We start from the raw sequence: 18331 nt of genomic DNA on the forward strand, positions 1-18331 counted from the left end.
CTTGTTTGGGTCTTACCTTCAAATCGTTGAACCATAGAATGTCAGAGATGACAGAGTTTTTAGATCATCTAGTCCAGGAGTGGAGAATGAGCAGCCTTAAGGCCTTATGTCGCCTTCTAGGTCCTCGGGTAAGGCTGAATCCAAGCTTTACAGAACAAGTCCTTTTGTTCTGTGAAGTTTGGGTTCAGTCAAAGGACCACACTTGAGGATGTAGAGAACCACATGTGACCTTGAGACCAGAGATTCCTCACCCCTAATCTAGTCTAACCATTTCCAAGCTGTTTTTATTTTAGAATGCCACCTCTGTTCCTGACCTGAGTGTGTCAGTAGGACTCTTAAGCAGATAGTAAGGAAACTTTATTCACCAGAGCTTGAGATTGACTTGAAATCTCCCCAACTCCTTTTGGAGAAAGGTCTGTTACTCTACCCCACCCCAGTTCCTTCAGTCTCAATAAACATGCCCCCAAAATATAGTCCCCTGGGTATTGGTTCCTATATCAGTGTTCTAGCCTTCTCCAAACACTGTGCCATACTACCATATCAAAACTTTGCTCCCAGGCTGATAGAGAGCTCAAAGGCCAAGCTTTCAAGTTTGAGCATTGGAAGAGTCTGGAGAGTCTCACATTCCTATTATACCTACGTAATGGCAACACGTCAAGGACTAGTTTCACCACTGGCTATCAGGTCACAGGAAGAGAACCTAGAGGGACATTGTAAGGGCAGCTGGTAACCCAGAGTGCAGAGGGCAGTGCAGGGAAGGAGAAGAGAGTTTATGGCCAGAGAGATGCTCCTGAACTCAACCAATGATCTCCAGGATTCTGTCTCTGATTATAACAGTACCAAGTAGTAGAATGTAGCAGCCCACCATGACATCAGCCTCAGGTTGTTAGAAGCACCTAGGACCTAATGGTTGACTGAATGTGATATTTGTATATTATAGTTACCTCTCTTTTCCCCCATCAGGGGCTGTGTGGTTGTAGCACTATGTCCTGCACATAATAGGTACTTAGTAAGTAGTTGTCATGTTGAATTGAATTGACATTCCCTAAACTTTCTTTAGTAGTATGATATTAATCTTTTCTATTTTTAGAGGGGGAATCGTGACCTATTATGTCTTTGGTATAGGGAATCCCTTCCGATGCAGATCAACAACTCTACTGCAATTTAGCATCTTAGAGAGTTGCCTGGGACACTGAGAGGTTAAGTAAATTCACCCTATGTTTTGCAACCAGAATGTCCCAGAGTGAGGACCTAAATATGTATCATTCTGACTTCCTAGGCTAGTCTATATAGGCCAAACTTCATCTCATAAATCTAGATGTCTGAGTTCTCCTAAACCATTTACCACCCTGTACCTTGGTTTCCTGATCTGTAAAATAAGAAGATGGTATCTCAGGTCCCTTTCAGCTCCATCAATCGATTGGTCACTAAGCATCTATGAAACACCTACTACACACCAGACACTGTCATTCTGGGGGGATACAGATACAAAGAGTGTAGCAATCCCTCCTTTCAAGGAGCTTGCATTGGTAACTAACTGGAAGAAGAGTGATGTCCTTGACAAAAATAGAGAAGTTAGAGGAGCAGGACACCTCACTTTTGTAGGAAACTGGGCCAGCTGTTTAAGCCTACATTTGTAATAGACTTTCTCTCATCTCATGCCCCAAATCATAATCTGGGCCGCTATGATACTATGACTTAATTGTCTCTTAAGAGCCCTTCTAGCACTAAATCAATGATCCTGGGATTCCTCCCACAGGAGGTTCAAAAGAACAGGCTTCCAAGGGATCACTTAGGAAAGATTAACCAAGCTAGAGAGTGACCAGGGTAATGAAGAGCTTTGTCTTCATGATACGTGAAGACTAGATAAGGGAACTGGACATGGTGCAGATGAAAAGAAGATTGGTGATGTCAGAGCTTCTTCCAAGTGTTTGCAGGGCTGTCATGTGAAAGAGGGATTCGACTTGCTCTCCTTTGACTCCAGAGGCTAGAAATTGCATAAAAATAGATTTCAATTTGATGTAAAGAACTTCCAAGTATTAAAAAATACTTTCCAGACGTAAAATGAGGGATCCTGGAAAATTGTGAGTTCCCCATCACTTGAGGTCTTAAAACTAGGGAAGGCTACCAGTTGTCAAGTATGTTGTAGAGTGAATTCCTATTTAGGCACAAGATAAATTAGATGACCTCTGAGGCTTCTTTCAACAATGAGAATTTGTGAATATTCTTGGATGTGTAAGTTCTGTTCTTTTTTTTTTTTCCTTTTTAAATTAGTACCATCAGCTTATAACATTTTCCTTTTTGTGTGTGACTGAGCAGAAGATGTGATTTTCTCTCATATTCCTATCTGGTAGGTTCTGATCGATATCTGGGATCACGAGACTCATCACGATCAAGCAGCCGGGACCCCTCCTCTTGGACTGTAGAAGATGTGATGAAATTTGTCAGAGATGCTGATCCTCAGCTGGGACCCCATGCTGACCTCTTTCGAAAACATGTAATTCTCCTCTTGGACTTATCTCAAGTGGATTCTGTTTTATGTGTGTTAGTTTTGTCTTAGCAACTTGACTATAAGCTTTTGAGAGCAGGCATTATGTTTAATAACTGTTCAGCATCCTCTACAACCTAGGGTCCAAGGACAGAGGACAGGTGGCCTATGAACTTGGATTGGAGGGGAGGGGGAATTACATCTTTATTTTCACTAAATATATAATTGAAATTTAGCATTTACATCAGTTATGAATGTAGGCAACAAACCATTATTCCAGAGGCTTTATTAGTCTGCCAAAAATTGCCTCTGACACAAAAAAGATTGAGAACCCCTTCCCTACAACCTAGCACAAGTCTAGGTGCCTAGTAAGTTCCCAATAACCTTTATTCATTAATTGACTGATTTTTCTTGAACTCCATGAGCAGGTAGGGCCCCTCTGATTGAGTCCAAGGTTGTATCAGTCAGTTTAACAGATACTCACTTGAGCACCTGTTAGAAGCCTATCCCTAGAGCCAGAGAGACAACCACAGGGAACGCAATGGGGAGAGGCCTAGTCCCCACTGCCACAGAGCTTGTAGTCTAGTTGGGGAGGCAGAACACATACAAAACAATAAGAGAAAAATAATAATACAATTTTTCGTTTGTGTAGCATTTTAGGGGTTACCAAGCACTTTCCTTACAACTGTTCCATGAGGTAGGTATTATCCTCATTTTGTAGATAAGGAAACTGAGGCTTCGAGAAATTCAGCAGCTCACCCAAAGCCACACAGCTAGGAGTATTGGACAGGATCTACAGCCACCTTTCCTGCCTCCCTCAATGCCACTGTCTCATCTTGTGAGAAGGGTGTATTCATTGATATACAAAATCTAAATACTAAGAAAGGAACAGATTAGCATAGACTGCAGGACTCAGAAAGGCTCCTTGGACAAATTAGGGCTTGAGCTATGTCCAGAAGGATGAGTAGGATTGAAAGAGGCTAAAAGAAATGGAGAGGTCATTCCAGGCCAACAGAAGAGCGGGAGATTCATGTGACAGTGAGGAGAGAAGGTAGAATGGGTAAAGTGTGACATGGCAATGGAAGGCTTCAGATGCCAGATAATGACTCTACCTTGTAAACCCTTTAACATAGCATAACAAGGTTTACAAAGGGCCCTGTGCCGGAGGTGGCACAAATTTTATCATCTCTATTTTACAGGTGGCCAAACAGAAGATGAGAAATATAAACTTGCCCAGGGTTAAACACAATAAGTAGTGGAACTGTAATTTGAACCTAAGTTTCCTGACTCCAAATCTAAACTTAGAGTTTAGACTCCAAACACTAAACTGTTAGTGTTAAACCATGCAGTCATAATCAGGACTATTTTTGATGTGATCCTTAGTCAAATAGTTATTTCTCCAGCACTTAAGTTACCCCCAGGAAGAAGAAAGGAAGAGACCTGAGTGATCCTTGTGTGATGCCTGATGTCTCAGGTCAAGATCTTAATATCTCTGTCTGGTGCTTGAGAGCTCCCATAACCAGTTACACTTGCACAATTCTAAGGGTACTATCTGATCCCTCCTTTTAATTCATCTTTCTCTGGTGGCAGGAGATCGACGGGAAGGCCTTGCTCCTCCTCCGTAGCGACATGATGATGAAGTACATGGGCCTAAAGCTGGGCCCGGCGCTGAAACTCACCTACCACATTGACAGACTAAAGCAAGGGAAGTTCTGAGAACCCTTGGAGAAGAATATCTGTCCCATCTGCCTAGCCCCAGAGGCCCAGCTCACACCTACTTGAGGCCCCCATGGCTCAATGCAGCCCAGCACAATGCAGCACTATTCTGGGGGCCTCCAAGTCAAGCAGGTACCCCTCCCTGCCCCTGTATGCACGCACGCACGCACGCACACCTCCGGACCCCTGCTCAGCACCCAGAAGGTTCCTGGAAAAACAGGCCCTGCCCTTGGCCCTGAATGGGGCTCTCCAACAATGAAGATGAATTAATGGTCTTGCTCATGGGCAGCTCTTGGTGAAGACTGCAGAGCCATCCCATTTCTGTGCGGGTGGAAGACTCCAGAGGGGAATGCATTGGATGGTTGGTTTGGCCACCTGGATTCTTTATTCCAAGGTCAGGAATGCCTGGCCTGGCTTCCTTCCTCCAAGCTGGCTTTGTTCTCATGCCATTTCTTGGCTGGTTGTCTTTGCAGAGGGCTATGAGACTCCAGGAGGCTGTTTGAGGAGCAGTCTTCTTCCTTTTTCTTCCCTCCCCTTCCCACATTGACCAGTCCTCCGCATCTCCTTCCCTCATTGAGGCTGGTCACTCTGAAATGTGTGCTTTTCCCTCCAATGACATGCCCTTCCATGAAGGGTCAAGGAGAGGAGAAGGAACTGCCCATTGGCCTGCTACGCCCATCCCACTGAAGGGGCAGGGGAGTTTGCCATCTTCTCCTCCAGGGCTGGTGCTGTTCCTCCTCCCCCAAAGTTGCTGGCCCCCCAGTCCTTCCCTGCAGGGAGAGGGTGCCTGGAGCTGGTGAAGCAACATATGTTTCAGAGGCCCACATCCTTTGTATTTATTCTGGGTGCTGTGGCCTTGCATGGAGGGAATGGACTGAGCCCCTGACAAAGGAGCTGAGCCCAGGCACCTCAATACTGTGGGCACTGCTTTAAGAGCAAGAGTACAAGGCTTTGTGGTGATGCCAGCCAGCTCCACTGCCAGTAGCCCTACCTGATACGGGCAGACTTGGGAAGCTTTCTATAAAGTTAGCAGCATGGCCCCACCCTACAGTGTCCCATGGGGCCTCTGGCCACCTCCTACCTAGTGCACCACATCCTTCCCCCAGCTACATACTCCCAACTAATGGTGCAAATGTTTTTTTTTTTGTAAGAGTCTTTTCTATTGTTATTTATTTTTTTCCAGCACCTGTGCAGTGATCCACAGCTCATATCCATTCCAACCTAGAGGCTGGGAAGTAGGCAGGAGGAGGAGTGAGACTGCCAATAATCTCTCCCCTCTTTCCCCCCTCCTTCCTTCCCCAGCCCTTTAAGGTCTTAGCCCCTTTCTAGAGGACTCAGAAGGTTAAATACTCTTCTTCTAGAGGGACTGGAAAGCCAAGCATAGCCCCCAGAGGGTCCTATAGAAGAGGTTCATAGGCAACCCTGGGGTCTACCTCCCTAGTCAGTAGAGAGGACCATTCCCAGCACCTTCTGCCTTTCTACCTTCAGTCATGATTCTCTTTTACTTATCTGATGAGAAAAATCCCACAAAGAAAGAAGGGTGCCTATGGCATCAAGGGGTCCTGCTTCTTTATATTCCCCTCCACATCACCCTCTGCTCCTTAGCTGCCTCCCTGGGATTTGGACCAGATGATTTGTAAGAAACCAAGAAAACTGAAGGGGGAACCTAGATGGATGTCTAGACTGAGAAGGTGAATCCCTTTCAGGTACTCCCAAGTTTGGGGGGTAGTCAGTGCCACCCAACAATGAACTTGCCTCTGGTTTGGCCAGACAGCCCTCTTCCCTCTCTCCTTCCCTCCTCCCCGTTATTTCATTCTTCTGTCACCATCCCCACCCCTCCACCACAGAGAAGGCAACGTGGCTGCCAGTGCCTCGGGAACAGCCTCGTTGCCAGCTTTGGTCTCTCCCAGTTCAAGAGTTTGATTTCACAAGCTGTCCCTTAACATCATTGGTCACCAGGTCAACAGAACAGAGTGCTACCCATGGTCTCACTGATGCTCTCACCCAGATTCCTTTTATGTCAATTTGTTTATAAAGAAGAAATAAAAAAAAAAAAACCAAGGATGTTGGTCTCTTATTAATCCTCAGTCAGGTCCTTTTGAATACCTACTTTTGTGCCAGGTGAAAACAGAAGAGCCATGATCCCTGCCCTGAGGGAGCTTACAGTCTCATTAAGAAGATGCAGACAGAGCAATTAAGGACTAAGTGGTGTGTAAAAGGGTGATGGAGTTTAGAGATGGGGCAGATCAGAGGGGTTTCAAGTAGCAAGGGATGGTCCCTGGAGGAGGGGCCACTTCACACAGGACAGATAAAATCTGATTACATGAAGAGAAGCATGGAGGCATGCCAGGGTGATTCTTTTCTGACAGAAGTGGGGTAAGTAGAAAGACACAGACCATAGAGAAGCCAAAGAACCAGCTCTTCTCTGGGATATGGCCCCATTCAATTCAATTCATCCAACATTTATTTAGCACTAAAAACAAAGTCAACCTAGTCCCTGCTTCCAAGGTGCTTTCAAAATACTAGTCGTATATATAGATGAGTATGATTCCAGGTAGAATGTGATAGGGGCAAAGATTAGAGGCTGTTTTAGGGGAATTAAATGTGAAGAGGAAGAGAACACTTCCTACTTGGGTCTGAGAGGATTCATGAAGGTCAGCAGTGCCCTCCAAAGCTGAACCTAGAAGAGAATTTCAATAGGTGAATTACAAGGTAGGAGTTGGAGGGAGAAGGGAAAAAGCAGGCTGTGCTGAACTCTGTCCTCTTTGTTAGGTGATCCCATGAAGATACTCTGGGGTTTTCTCTAGGAGATACAAAATCAGGTCCCTTTAACGTGGTGAAAGCATGTGAGTGACAAAGAGTTGATCACTTGTAAACTGTAGGACCATAAGAAGAAAACATGTTTTGGAATTGATGGGAACAATTTTATAATCAGGTATGTATAGACCCCTTGGGGGAGAGGAAGGGCTTAGCATCCTTAGACACCCCTAACTACACTGCCTTCCTCCAGCTGACATATTGCCTTTCAGAGATCTTAATGGAACACTGACATGGTCCCAACTCCTCTACTGGTGCCAGGACAACCAAACAAGGTAGGTCTTTTTACCCACCACTGCAACCCAAACCCACCCCACCCCAAACAAGAAAATGAGCAAAAGACACATGAGCCAATTTCGCATAGCCCTATGGAATATGGAGAGTATAGCTACTGTCCTCATCCAAGAGTATCCAGTAAGCCTTTGATGAAATCTATCACTGGATGTAGCCTAGTGGGGAGGATGCTTTCTGCATGGTTTATCTAGATAGGAGCTAAGCACTTAACAAAGTCAAATGAAAAAGATGGAAAGATTTTTGCTAGATGATAGTATAATTAGATGGATTCAGAACTAGATGAATATTGGGGCAGCCCCAGAGAATAATCTTTAGTAATTTAATGTAACTTTGGAAGGAGGTCTTCAGTGGACTGCCACAGGGATCTGTGCTGTTCAGCACATTTGTCAATGATTTTAATAAGGGCATAGATGGTGCCTTTCATAAGAATTTGCAGCCAACACAAAGCTCAGAGGGATAACTGACAACTTGTAACTCGTGATCTTTTCCCCTAAAACTGCCCCTCTCCCTAACTTCCCTCTCTATGTCCAGCACTACTTTCTAGTCACTTAGGTCCACAACTGCAGAGTCATGCTATCTTTATCCTCATCCTCCACATCCAGGCAGTTACAAGTCTTGTTAATTCTGTCTCCCCAACATCTCATTGATCTTATACATTTACTCACACAACCACCACCCTATCCCTGACTTTTATTATCTAATTTGTTTTCTTGATTCTTTTTCCACTCCATCCTCCACACAGCTGTGAAATGTATGTTCCTAAAACAGGTCAGCCCCACCCCCACTCAGGAGAATTCATTGGCTCCCCATTGCATAGCAGTTCGTTTGTTTGGCAGTTCAATTCCTTATCAGTCTGGCTCCTGCCTATGTTTTCATGCTTACTTCATGTTATTCCCTCTCATCCGATCCGTATGTCCCAGTCCGTATTGACCTATTTGCTGCTGCCCATGTAGGCAGACCATGTAATACTACCTGGAATGCTCTCCTTCATTACCTCAGTCAGTCATCCAGCATCTCTTAGGCATCTACTGTATCACTAAACACTATGCTAAGTGAGAAATAGACAAAAATTAAATAGTCTCGAATCCTAGGGAGGAAAATCTGCACACAAATACATGTGTGTGTATATGTAATGGGCATGGGTGTGTGGCATTGGCTGGCACTAGAAGATGAGGAAGGGGAGATCAAGAAAGATCTGTGATAGGTGGCACTTGAGCGGAGACCTAAAGAAATGAGGGATTCTTGGAGGCAGGGTTGAGGAAGGAATGCCTTTTAGGCATGGGGGCAGCTTGGGTAAAACCGCAGTGATGAGAGAGGCAGTGTGCTATGTGAGAGCCAGTAGACAAGTTCAGCTAAATCACAAAGTCTATTAAGGGGACTAACAGTAAATCTAAACAGGTAGGTCATAGCCAGAGGGTGAGAAGCCTTAAACACCAAACACAAGAGTTTATACTAGATACTAGGGTCAATAAATGGACACTCATGAGCAAGGGAGAACATGGCTAGTTAAAAATATCCCTTTGGCAGCCATGTGGAATGTGAAGTAAAGAGGAAAGAGATGAGAGGCAAGGAGACCACTACAATAACTCGGGCCAGAAGTGACCAGGGCCTAAACTAAGGCTCTCTTGGAATCCTAAGGCTTAGCTCAGGGATCACTTTCTTCACAAACTACTTTGTATTTTTTAAAATTTATATAAGTTAAATTCCTTTAGTATGATATAGGCTTCTTTAGGGCAGAGACTTTCAACTTTAATGTGCATACACAGGTTCTTACATGCAGTTGGTACTTAATAGATATCTATTGAATGAACAAATGAAGTCAGGATCTACAAAGACCTTGACAGGCTAGAACACTGAGAAGAATCTAATTGATGAAATTTAATAAGGTTAAATGTGAAGCTTTGTATAGATATAGATTTGTATATTATGTATAATGTACACTATATATAATGCATATATATACACATATACACAGTAGCTATGAAGTCCTTGTTTATCTTAAAATTTTAATAATAATGAATGCACTTGATAGAAATATGTGGTAAATTACATGTAATAGCTGAAATCTTAAAAGTTGTAAAGCTATATACAGTTTGCCTTTTTTAACTTTCAGCATAACCACCATTATTTTTAGTAGTTCTTAAATCAGTTTCCCAAATCAATTCCAATGAAAACTTTTCTCAGTTATACCTCAGTAAAGACATTAAAAATTAACCCCAAAATTAACTAGAGTAATATATAAATTTTTTAAGAATTCAACATACATTTATGGTTTGCTTCTATCTTGTAAATTTCTAAAGAACTAATTTACACCCAAAATACACACACACACGCACACGCACACAGCAATGAACAAGTTCTGTAGGTTGTTCGTCCAAGTGTATGTATATCATAATCTGGACAATAGATATTCTTCACCTACTTTCTTATTCTGAGTTGGGTCTCTCACCAAGCTCCCTTTAAACTTTTTTGTTTTTTACTTTCACTGCATTGTGTTTTATAAGGTGATATTGTTCATAAATTTCCACTATCCATAAGATTTTATAAGTGAGTTTTTATTCTCAATCAGTGTTGCACTTGTGGCTCTGTCTCCCCATTGATAACGAAGTCAAGTGTTTGCTAATTAAGAACACTTTATAGACCTTTTAGGTGTCCTCCTTCTGATGAACAATCTAGATTGGGGAGACTTCTGTATGCAGTTATTGTAATGATTGTCATTTCCTCCATCTCTTTCTCATTTTTCAGTATCAAGAACTTGCTTAACTAAATCACTTCCACTAACTGTTCCTGGTTATGTCCTCTGATACCAAACAGAACAAACTTAATTTTTCTTCCACATTACTGCCCTTTAAATATGTAAAGAACTAATATCGTTTTCCCTGAATCTTTTCTTCTCCAGGCTAAGCCTCAGACACTAACTAGCTGTGTGACCCTGGGCAAGTCATTTAACCTTGCTTGCCTGCATTTCCTCATTTGTAAGATGAGCTGAAGAAAGAAATGGGAAAGCACTCTATTATTTTTGCTAAGAAAAGCCCAAATGGAGTCACAAAGAGTTGTACATGACTGAAACAATTGAATAACTTCCCCAATCTCTTCATCTGATCGTCGTATGCCATGAACTTGAGACCTTTTTTATCCTGGTTACTGTCCTTTGATCACTGTACTTCCTACCGTGTGGTGCTCAGAACTGAACACAGTACTCGGAATGTGGTGTGTTCAGGGTTCAGTACCACTGAACATTACCGCTTTATTCCTAGAAGCTGTGAATCTCATTGCCATTTAAGTTTGCTTTAAGTTTAGCTGCTACATCACGTTGGATGGAATGGAATTGAAACTCCAAGTCTTTTGCAGACAAACTAATGTCTAACCATATGTTCCCCATCTTGTACTTGTAAAGTCAGGTTATTGAACCAAAATTATTATTTGTTATTCTTATAATATATTATTATATTATTGTAATATTATTATTGTAAGATTTTATGTCTTTTCCTATTAAATTTCATCTTATTAGATTTGGGCCCTTGCCCATCAAAAAGTTTTAGAGTGCTGTTGGCAGAGAATTGAGTAGCAATTCCTTCTGTCTTTTTGCCAGTTATCATTGTCTCTAGTCCCTCAAGCAGTGTCCTATCCAGTTTTTGATCTCCTGTTTTCCCCCATACAACTTTTTAAAAGATTCAAAACCACAGTGTTGCCACAGTGTTGCCACAGTGTTATTTGCCAGTCTTCATTCATTTTGCGTTTTATCACTCCTGATACAATTCTTACAGGCCTATTCCCTTTTTTTATATATATTTATCCTCTTATATTCCTTTCCTTCCATCTTCTGTACACATCTTTAAACATCTAAGTTGGTTGATAAGTTCTCTATTCATTTAGTCAGTCTCTGCAGATCATTCCTGTTCCTCAAAAAAATCCTTCTTTTGCATCTTCAGAATTTCATTCTTGAGAGTTTTCTCTCTACTGGGTTGATTTCTTTGACCATGCCACCTCTCTAGTTACTAAAATTCAGTAGCTCCCTATTTCTTCCAGGGTCAAATATAAACTGTTTTACTTGGCATTTTAAAGCTTGTCACTACACATTCCTTCCACACACTCTGTACTTCAGCTGTATTGACCCATTTGCTATTTCTCACACCTAATACTCCCATCTCCCAATTCCTATACTTTTGCACTGGCAATTCCCCATGCCTGGAATGCTCTCCTTCAGTTCTGCCTCTTAGAATCCCTGAATTTCTTTAAGATTCTCCTCAAACACCATCTTCTACAGAGGCCTTTCCTAGTCTTCTGCTGCTAGTGCCTTTTCCCTCTAAGTTTACTTTCTGTTTACTTATTTGTGTGTATACACACAGACAATGACCTTTGGTTAGGAATAGACAAAACAAAAATGTCTAATAGGAAGTGGATAATTATTATAAGTCAGTATACAGTAAGATAGCACCTCGATGCCCTTGATAAATTCAAGTCGTCTGGATCAGGTGGACATCCAGGTCCATCTGTCCAGTAGGAAGTTAAGAGTTGTGAAGTCAAGAGACAGGTTAGGACTGGATAAGTATATCTGAGAATTACAGCATAGAGATGATAATTAAATCCATGGGAGCTGATGAGATTACCAAGTAAAGTGGTATATGGAGAGAAGAGGGCCCAGGACAAAGTCATGTAGGACATCCAGTTAGTGGGCGTTACCTGGGTGAAGATTCAGCAAAGTAGACTGAGGAGTAGTCATCAGATAGGTAGGAGGAAGACCAGGTCCAAAAACCTAGAAAGAAGGGATTACCAAGGATAAAAATGTGATCAACAGTGTCTAAGACTACAGAGAGTAGAATGAGGATTGAAACAAGGCCATTGGATTTGGCAATTAGGAAACTGCTATGGAAATTTTTGATTTCCCTTTATCATTCAGGACTCAGGTCCATACCTCCTACAAATTTTGGTTCACCAGAGGTCTGTCTTAATATTAACCCCAACTGATCAAAACCTGTTCCATGGGATACAAAAATTTACTTAGAGCCTTAAACATTCCTTAGATAAGAAGCCAGAGAAAAATCTTACCTGTCCCTGACTCCTTAGTTACATATAAATCCTCCTCTTCCATCAGCCGATTTGTGAATCCTCTAAATGTAGCTTAATCTGTAGCCTGACTTGGTTTCCCTCTAGAGTTTGTTTGATGAGGTTTGTTTCCCTATGACTGTGTTGTTTAATTTTTATGGCAGTGAAGGAAGCAGGGGATTGTGGATCTATCTTCTCTTTAACTTATGTGGCCTAGGAGGAATGTCTAAGATTGCAATGTGTAAAAGAATTATTTCTGTCACTCTGATGTGATGTTGCATATAAGAAGCCTGGTTAGAGTCCCAGTCAGAGTTCAGATGAGGCCTGAACCTATGCTTAAACATAATAATAAAACCTAAGTTTTTACCTTCATAATTTCTGCATTGTGGTAAGTATATATTTGGCAGGAGTTACCTATCATATGAACTCAGAGAGGAGGTATTTCTCCAGTGGACTTGAAAGTTAGGAGATCCCTGATAAATTGAAAGAGAGTGAGCAGTTTCAATTGAATAATGAGGTAGGAAGCCAGACTGTAGAGTGCTTAGCAGAGGGTGAGAAGAGAGAAAGTGGAGGAGACAGCCTTATTGTAGTTTGGCCACAAAAAGGCAGCAAATATATAGTCATTAGCATGGATCAAGTGAGAGTTTTCTGAGAATGGGAGAGATGTGAGCATGGGGAAGCTGTCAGTAGACAAGAAGTTGAAGGTAAGTGAGAGAATGGAGGTGATAAAGGGGGTAGTCTCCTGGAGAATGCAGGATGGAATGGGATTGCCTGTGCATATGGAAAGATTTGCCCTGTCAAGGAGAAGGGTCACTTCATGTGAGACAGGAATGAAGGGGGAGATGATGGCAGAAGGCATCTGGGAGATGTGAAGAGGAGGGGAGGCATCTTGGTAAATGGCTTGTTTTTTCGGTGAAATATGAGACAAGGCTGTCAGCTGGGGGGTGGGCTATGGGAGACTTGAGAAGGGGTGAAAAAGCTTGGAATTGCTGCTGGGATGAATAGCGTCTTGAATCATTTAGGGAGGTGTAAAAGAAGCAGTGAAGGCCAAGTCGAGATTACATGACAAATTTGTAATGGATTCAGTTAGCACAGGTTTTATTCTCTGGCTTTATTCAGCAGCATATGAGTAGGAAGGAAGGCAGCGAATGATGTCAGTCATCTAAGGCTGACGCTTGGCAGGGCAAAACTGGCAACAGGATAAGGGGGCAAGGGATTCAAGAGAAGAGAACAGTGCTGGGTTAAACTGGTTGAGTAAGGGTCCAGATAGGAGAGGGAGGAGATGTATGTAATGCAGGTGTGATGGCCTGGAAAAGAATTAAGGGAATGAAATACTGAGGTCACCTTGAGGACAAGGAGCAGGGTTTGAGGTTGCAAGGCAGAGGGGGAGAGGTACAATAACAAGCAAGTCAGTGGTGTCAAATAGAAATGGATCCCTGTGTGCCACATATTGTCTTAGAAAACCACAAATTAGCATCATCTATGTTACATTGTATTTTTTATTCGTTTTGTTGAACATTTCCCAATTATATCAATCTGGTTCAGGTTTCAGGTTTTTGTTGGCAACAAACTTGGCACCTTTGATATAGATATAGTTTACCTAGATTTGTGCAAAGCATTTGACAAAGTACTTTATACTATACTAGTCACGTAGAACAGATGGAGCTGTATTGGCTAGATCGTAGTTCATTTCAAAGGATTAAGATCCGGGTGAATGGCCAGGTGCAAAGAGTAGTTGGAGACCAGCTGGGTAGAAGGTGGCTGCAGTGCAGCATCCCTGAAAGCTGTGATTGTTTCTGTGCTATTCAACATTTAAATCAATAACTCGGGCAAAAAACATCAGATTTGCCGATGACACAAAATTGAGAGAGAGAGACAACTGGATGGTAGAACCAGGAGCCCGAGAGCCCCTTCACGATCCTAAGTGCCCTCTCCATTCTTTCTCATCTCTCAGCATGCTTCTTAAAATGCAGTACTTCACACAGTGCTCTTCACATGGTTTGACCAGAGCAGAGCAGAGCACAGTGTGTCTCTCAACTCAAGTTCTTTCCCAAGAGCCTCAGATTCCTGACATGTGAACATCACATGCTACATTTGTAGTAAGAGAAGACAAGAGTCAGAAGGAGATATGAGATTGGTCTTTGTGTGGAAGGAGGATGAAGCCTATTCTCTCTGGTCCCAGAGGACAGAAGCAGCATGTACAAGTTACAAAGAGGCATGAAAAACTTCCAAAGAATTAGTTATCCAGAAATGCAATGAATTGCCTTAGGTACGAGTGGTGTCATCCTCATTGAGAGTTTTCAAAGGAAAAAACTTGAATCACTGCTTGTTGGGCATTTAACAGATGTTTGTGGTTTTGTTTTTGTTTTCGGGGGGAGTTAGAGGATGGTATTTTTGTTTTGTTTTTAAGGTTCCTTTTGAGGTCCCTTCCAATTCTGAAATTCTGTGATTTTCTGATGTCATATTGTTGATTCGTATTGAGCTTGCATCTGCCAGGTTCTAGTGATGGCATGGTGGGGAAACGGGCACAGATGCACAGGTCGGGCTGGATGGTGGCCTCAGGTGATGTTCCTAAGTCTGATGAGTTCTTCTTGCAGGGTCTCTGGAATGCCTTGAAGACTTTCGCTTCCAGTACAATCTTTTGCTTACTCTGCCACTCTATATCTGTTTTTGTTCTTCCCTCAAACACTTTCTAGCTGTGTGATCACGAGCAGTCACTTAACCTCAGCCTCAGTTTCTTCATCTATGAAATAGGAATAATAGTAGCACTTGTTTCACAGCATTGTTGTGAGGTTCAAATGAGATAACCTATGGAAAGCACTTTATAAACCTTAAAGTGCTATATAATTTTTAACTATTATCACCAGATGATGCTCTAGGTCTAGGACAATTCCACTGCTCTGCTCTTACCTAACATGAATCCTTTTCATGAATATTAAGGCCTGAGAAATTTGTTCTGTTGTACCTTGAAAAGTTCCTTTGCTTTCCTACACATGTGCCTTTGCTCAACCTATTCCTTGTGCCAGGAATGTCCTTCACCTCTGCCTGTTGAATTTATACTTATTCATTACAGTCTGACCTCTGGAGGAGGGCCCCAGGAAGGCTTCTTTGATCCCTACTTTACCCACCGTTTGGTGAAGGTGTTTTCCCACTTGGTCCTCACCTTTATTTGAACCTTTCTAATGCATTTAGTATGGAAATTCTGCTATAGAGTTATCTGTATCTGTCTCATTCCCTTACCAAACTGTTAAGCTTCATGAGTGCAGGAAACTGTATCTCCCCTAGCACAGCATCCTGTACACCATAGACAACTGCTAAATTATACTGAAAGAATGGATGCCCTGTGCTCAGAGCACTGGGAAAACAACCCCATTGGGAGGCAGGGGTATGTTTCTTAGCAGAGATACAGGAATGATTTACCTTTTCCTTCTCCAGCTCATTTTATAGATGAGGAAACTGAAGCAAATAGGGGTAAGTGACTTGCCCAGGGTCACCCAGCTCGATGTCTCAGGCTGTATTCAAACTCATGAAGATGAATCATCCTGATTCCAAGCCCAATGTTCTGTCCACTGTGCCATCCAGCTGCCCCTTGGCTGGGAGTACAAAATCTTTTTCCAGACTGTTCCTTCTATAGCCATAAAATCTTAAATTTAGAGCGGAAAGGGACCCTGGAGATCATCTAATTCATTTCTTTCCCCTACCCCCATTTTACAGTTTACTAAAGTATAGACCAGAGTGGGAAAGAAACCCCATGTAACCAAAGTTACATGGAACTCAGATATTTTGAGTCCAAATTCAGCTCTCTTTCCTCTACACATTCTGGTCTTCTATGCCTGTATCATTTGGGCATTCAATAATACCTCATCCTTCCATTTCCCCTCCCTGACTATGGACCCCAACTCCCAATTTCCTAATGGAAAACAAACCCAACAGCCGTTATTACCATGAAAAGTTTTGGATTTACTGAAGTTGGAAGTTATACCTTGCTTTCTGATCAGAGGAACTCCTCCCCACCCCCAACCAGCTGCATGGAGTATAGGGGAGAGCCACAGAACCCAAAGCATTGTCACCTGGGGAACTAGCCCCAGGCATTCTAATACATCCTGGGGCTGGGCACCAGCCAGGGTGAGGCTGGTTTTGAGACGCCAGGGTACCAAGCCCCCTGAAATGGACCTCAGCAGGCCAGCTGAGGGTTCCAACATTGCAGACGTTTGATGATGGCAGGGGATGGGGGTGTGGGCACTGCCAGGCTGCTGGGCTCTGGACAGGTGAGCAAGGCCAGGTGCCTAGGACAAGAGTGAGATAGGCTCAGACTTGGATCTTTGGAGGTTTGGGCTCGTACTGTCCAAATGAAGGAGTGACTGGGCTGACGTTGTTGCTTCCAGCTTTTGGGACATGCTGAGTTCCTTAGTGGCCCTTGTGCATTTGCCCCCTTATAGGGTAGCTTTTTAAAGGCACAGATGCTGCCTCTTCCCTGACCACCAAGCTCAGTCCAATCCATCTTTCTGTGAGGTCACAGTAGGGGCCCTGACAGGGAGGCACCCACTTTCTATTTCATCCACTGCTGCCCACCAGGGAGCTGAGTGAGTCTGAGCCCCAACTGCCCCTGAGCATGGGAGTCAGAGCAGTAGGAACCCTGGCTAGATCCTAAGGACAACTCATCACATATTTGGGAGTAGCCAGGCGGGGGAGGTTTGGGGTAGGAAGAATGATGAGCTAAATGGGTTTTCTGCTCTCATACTAGCCCTCCTATACCTGTTTTCCTGCCCTGCTGGAAAACCTGCCCTAACAACAGAGGTCATTGGAGACTAATGGGTTCCCCCCCAACCCAGATATCATTCTAGATGAGGCTCCCAGGAGCACTGCTACCTGGGGAGGGAGGGGAGACAGAGGCTGGATCGCCAGCAGGGAAGGGCTGAGTCTCCTTAGCTAGGAGAGGAATGGTGGAAGCTAATTAGCCCTACATACCAGGTCTTCTACTTGTTGCTGAGATACAAAGACAAAAAACACACCACCACCTCTTCCCCAGGGTTTACATTCTGCTGGATGAGGGAAGATATTTAATACAGATAAGAAAGTACCGTTTAATATAAGGAGGAGGGAGGGAGACCCTTAACAAATGGAGGGATGAAAGAACCCTTCACAGGAATGGTGGTGCCTGAGGTGAACCTTGAAGGAAGATTCTGAGAAGCAGAGATGAGGAGGAAAGATGAATTCCAGACTTAGGGAACAGCCTGTGTTCAAAGGCAGAATGTGGGAAGATTGAATGTCCAGTTCAGGAAATAGCTCGTAGGGCCAGTTCGCCTGAATGTAGAAGCTTGTGAAGGGGACTAAGTTTCCAAGCTTCCAAAGCTGGAAAGGTAGGTTGGAGCCAGCTTGTGGAAACCCTTAACTGCCAGGCAGGCTCAGTTTGTATTTTATCCTAGAGGCCATAAGAATCTACTGAGGGGTTTTGAGCAGAGGAATGTTGTAAAAGGTTATTTTGGGCAACTGTGTGTGGTTGGAGGTAGTCAGTATGGAGACCGATTTGATGCAATATCGCAGTGGCCCATGTGAGAAAGTGTTAAGTGCTGCTCAAACAAGGGAGGGTGGGGTGGGGGTAAGCCAGGTGAATGAGACGATACCAGAGATTGTGAAAGAAGAATCAGCTGGGTTTGGTAACTAATTGGATATGTTGGCGGGGAGAGGAGAGGACCTTTGAGGTTACAATTCTGATTTACAGGGAAGGTGGTGAGTTGCCCTCAGCTGAAAACAGGAAAGCTTGAAGGGTTGGTGTAGAGGGAGAGATCTGAAGTGACAGGGCGTCCAGGGAGGCTGTAGGTTATACAGAACTGAAGCTTGTAGGAGGGTGTGATCAGGCCTGACTATAGATTTGGGAGTTACTTATATAGGAGTTATCATGGCCGAGTTTACTTTTTTATTCAAGATTTCTAAAATAGGTTTTCTTGTCAGCCTTTTGTTTTTATATCG

The 18331-nt window shown here is 43.2% G+C and overlaps 1 protein-coding gene across 7 annotated transcripts in view; it reads left to right on the plus strand.

Annotated features, from left to right (window-relative positions):
* Positions 1 to 6265, plus strand: part of SCMH1 (Scm polycomb group protein homolog 1) — a 179038-nt gene extending 172773 nt beyond the window's left edge. For all 7 annotated transcript variants that reach the window (XM_072609776.1, XM_072609778.1, XM_072609779.1 and 4 more), the window contains 2 exons: positions 2355 to 2497; positions 4079 to 6265. In XM_072609776.1, coding sequence (XP_072465877.1) covers positions 2355 to 2497; positions 4079 to 4204 — 269 coding nt within the window. In that variant the 3' untranslated portion in view covers positions 4205 to 6265. The remainder of the gene's footprint in view (positions 1 to 2354; positions 2498 to 4078) is intronic.
* The last annotated feature ends 12066 nt before the right edge of the window (positions 6266 to 18331 follow it).

The sequence above is a fragment of the Notamacropus eugenii genome, chromosome 5 (genome assembly GCF_028372415.1).
Source record: "Notamacropus eugenii isolate mMacEug1 chromosome 5, mMacEug1.pri_v2, whole genome shotgun sequence".
NCBI classification, from domain to species: domain Eukaryota; kingdom Metazoa; phylum Chordata; class Mammalia; order Diprotodontia; family Macropodidae; genus Notamacropus; species Notamacropus eugenii.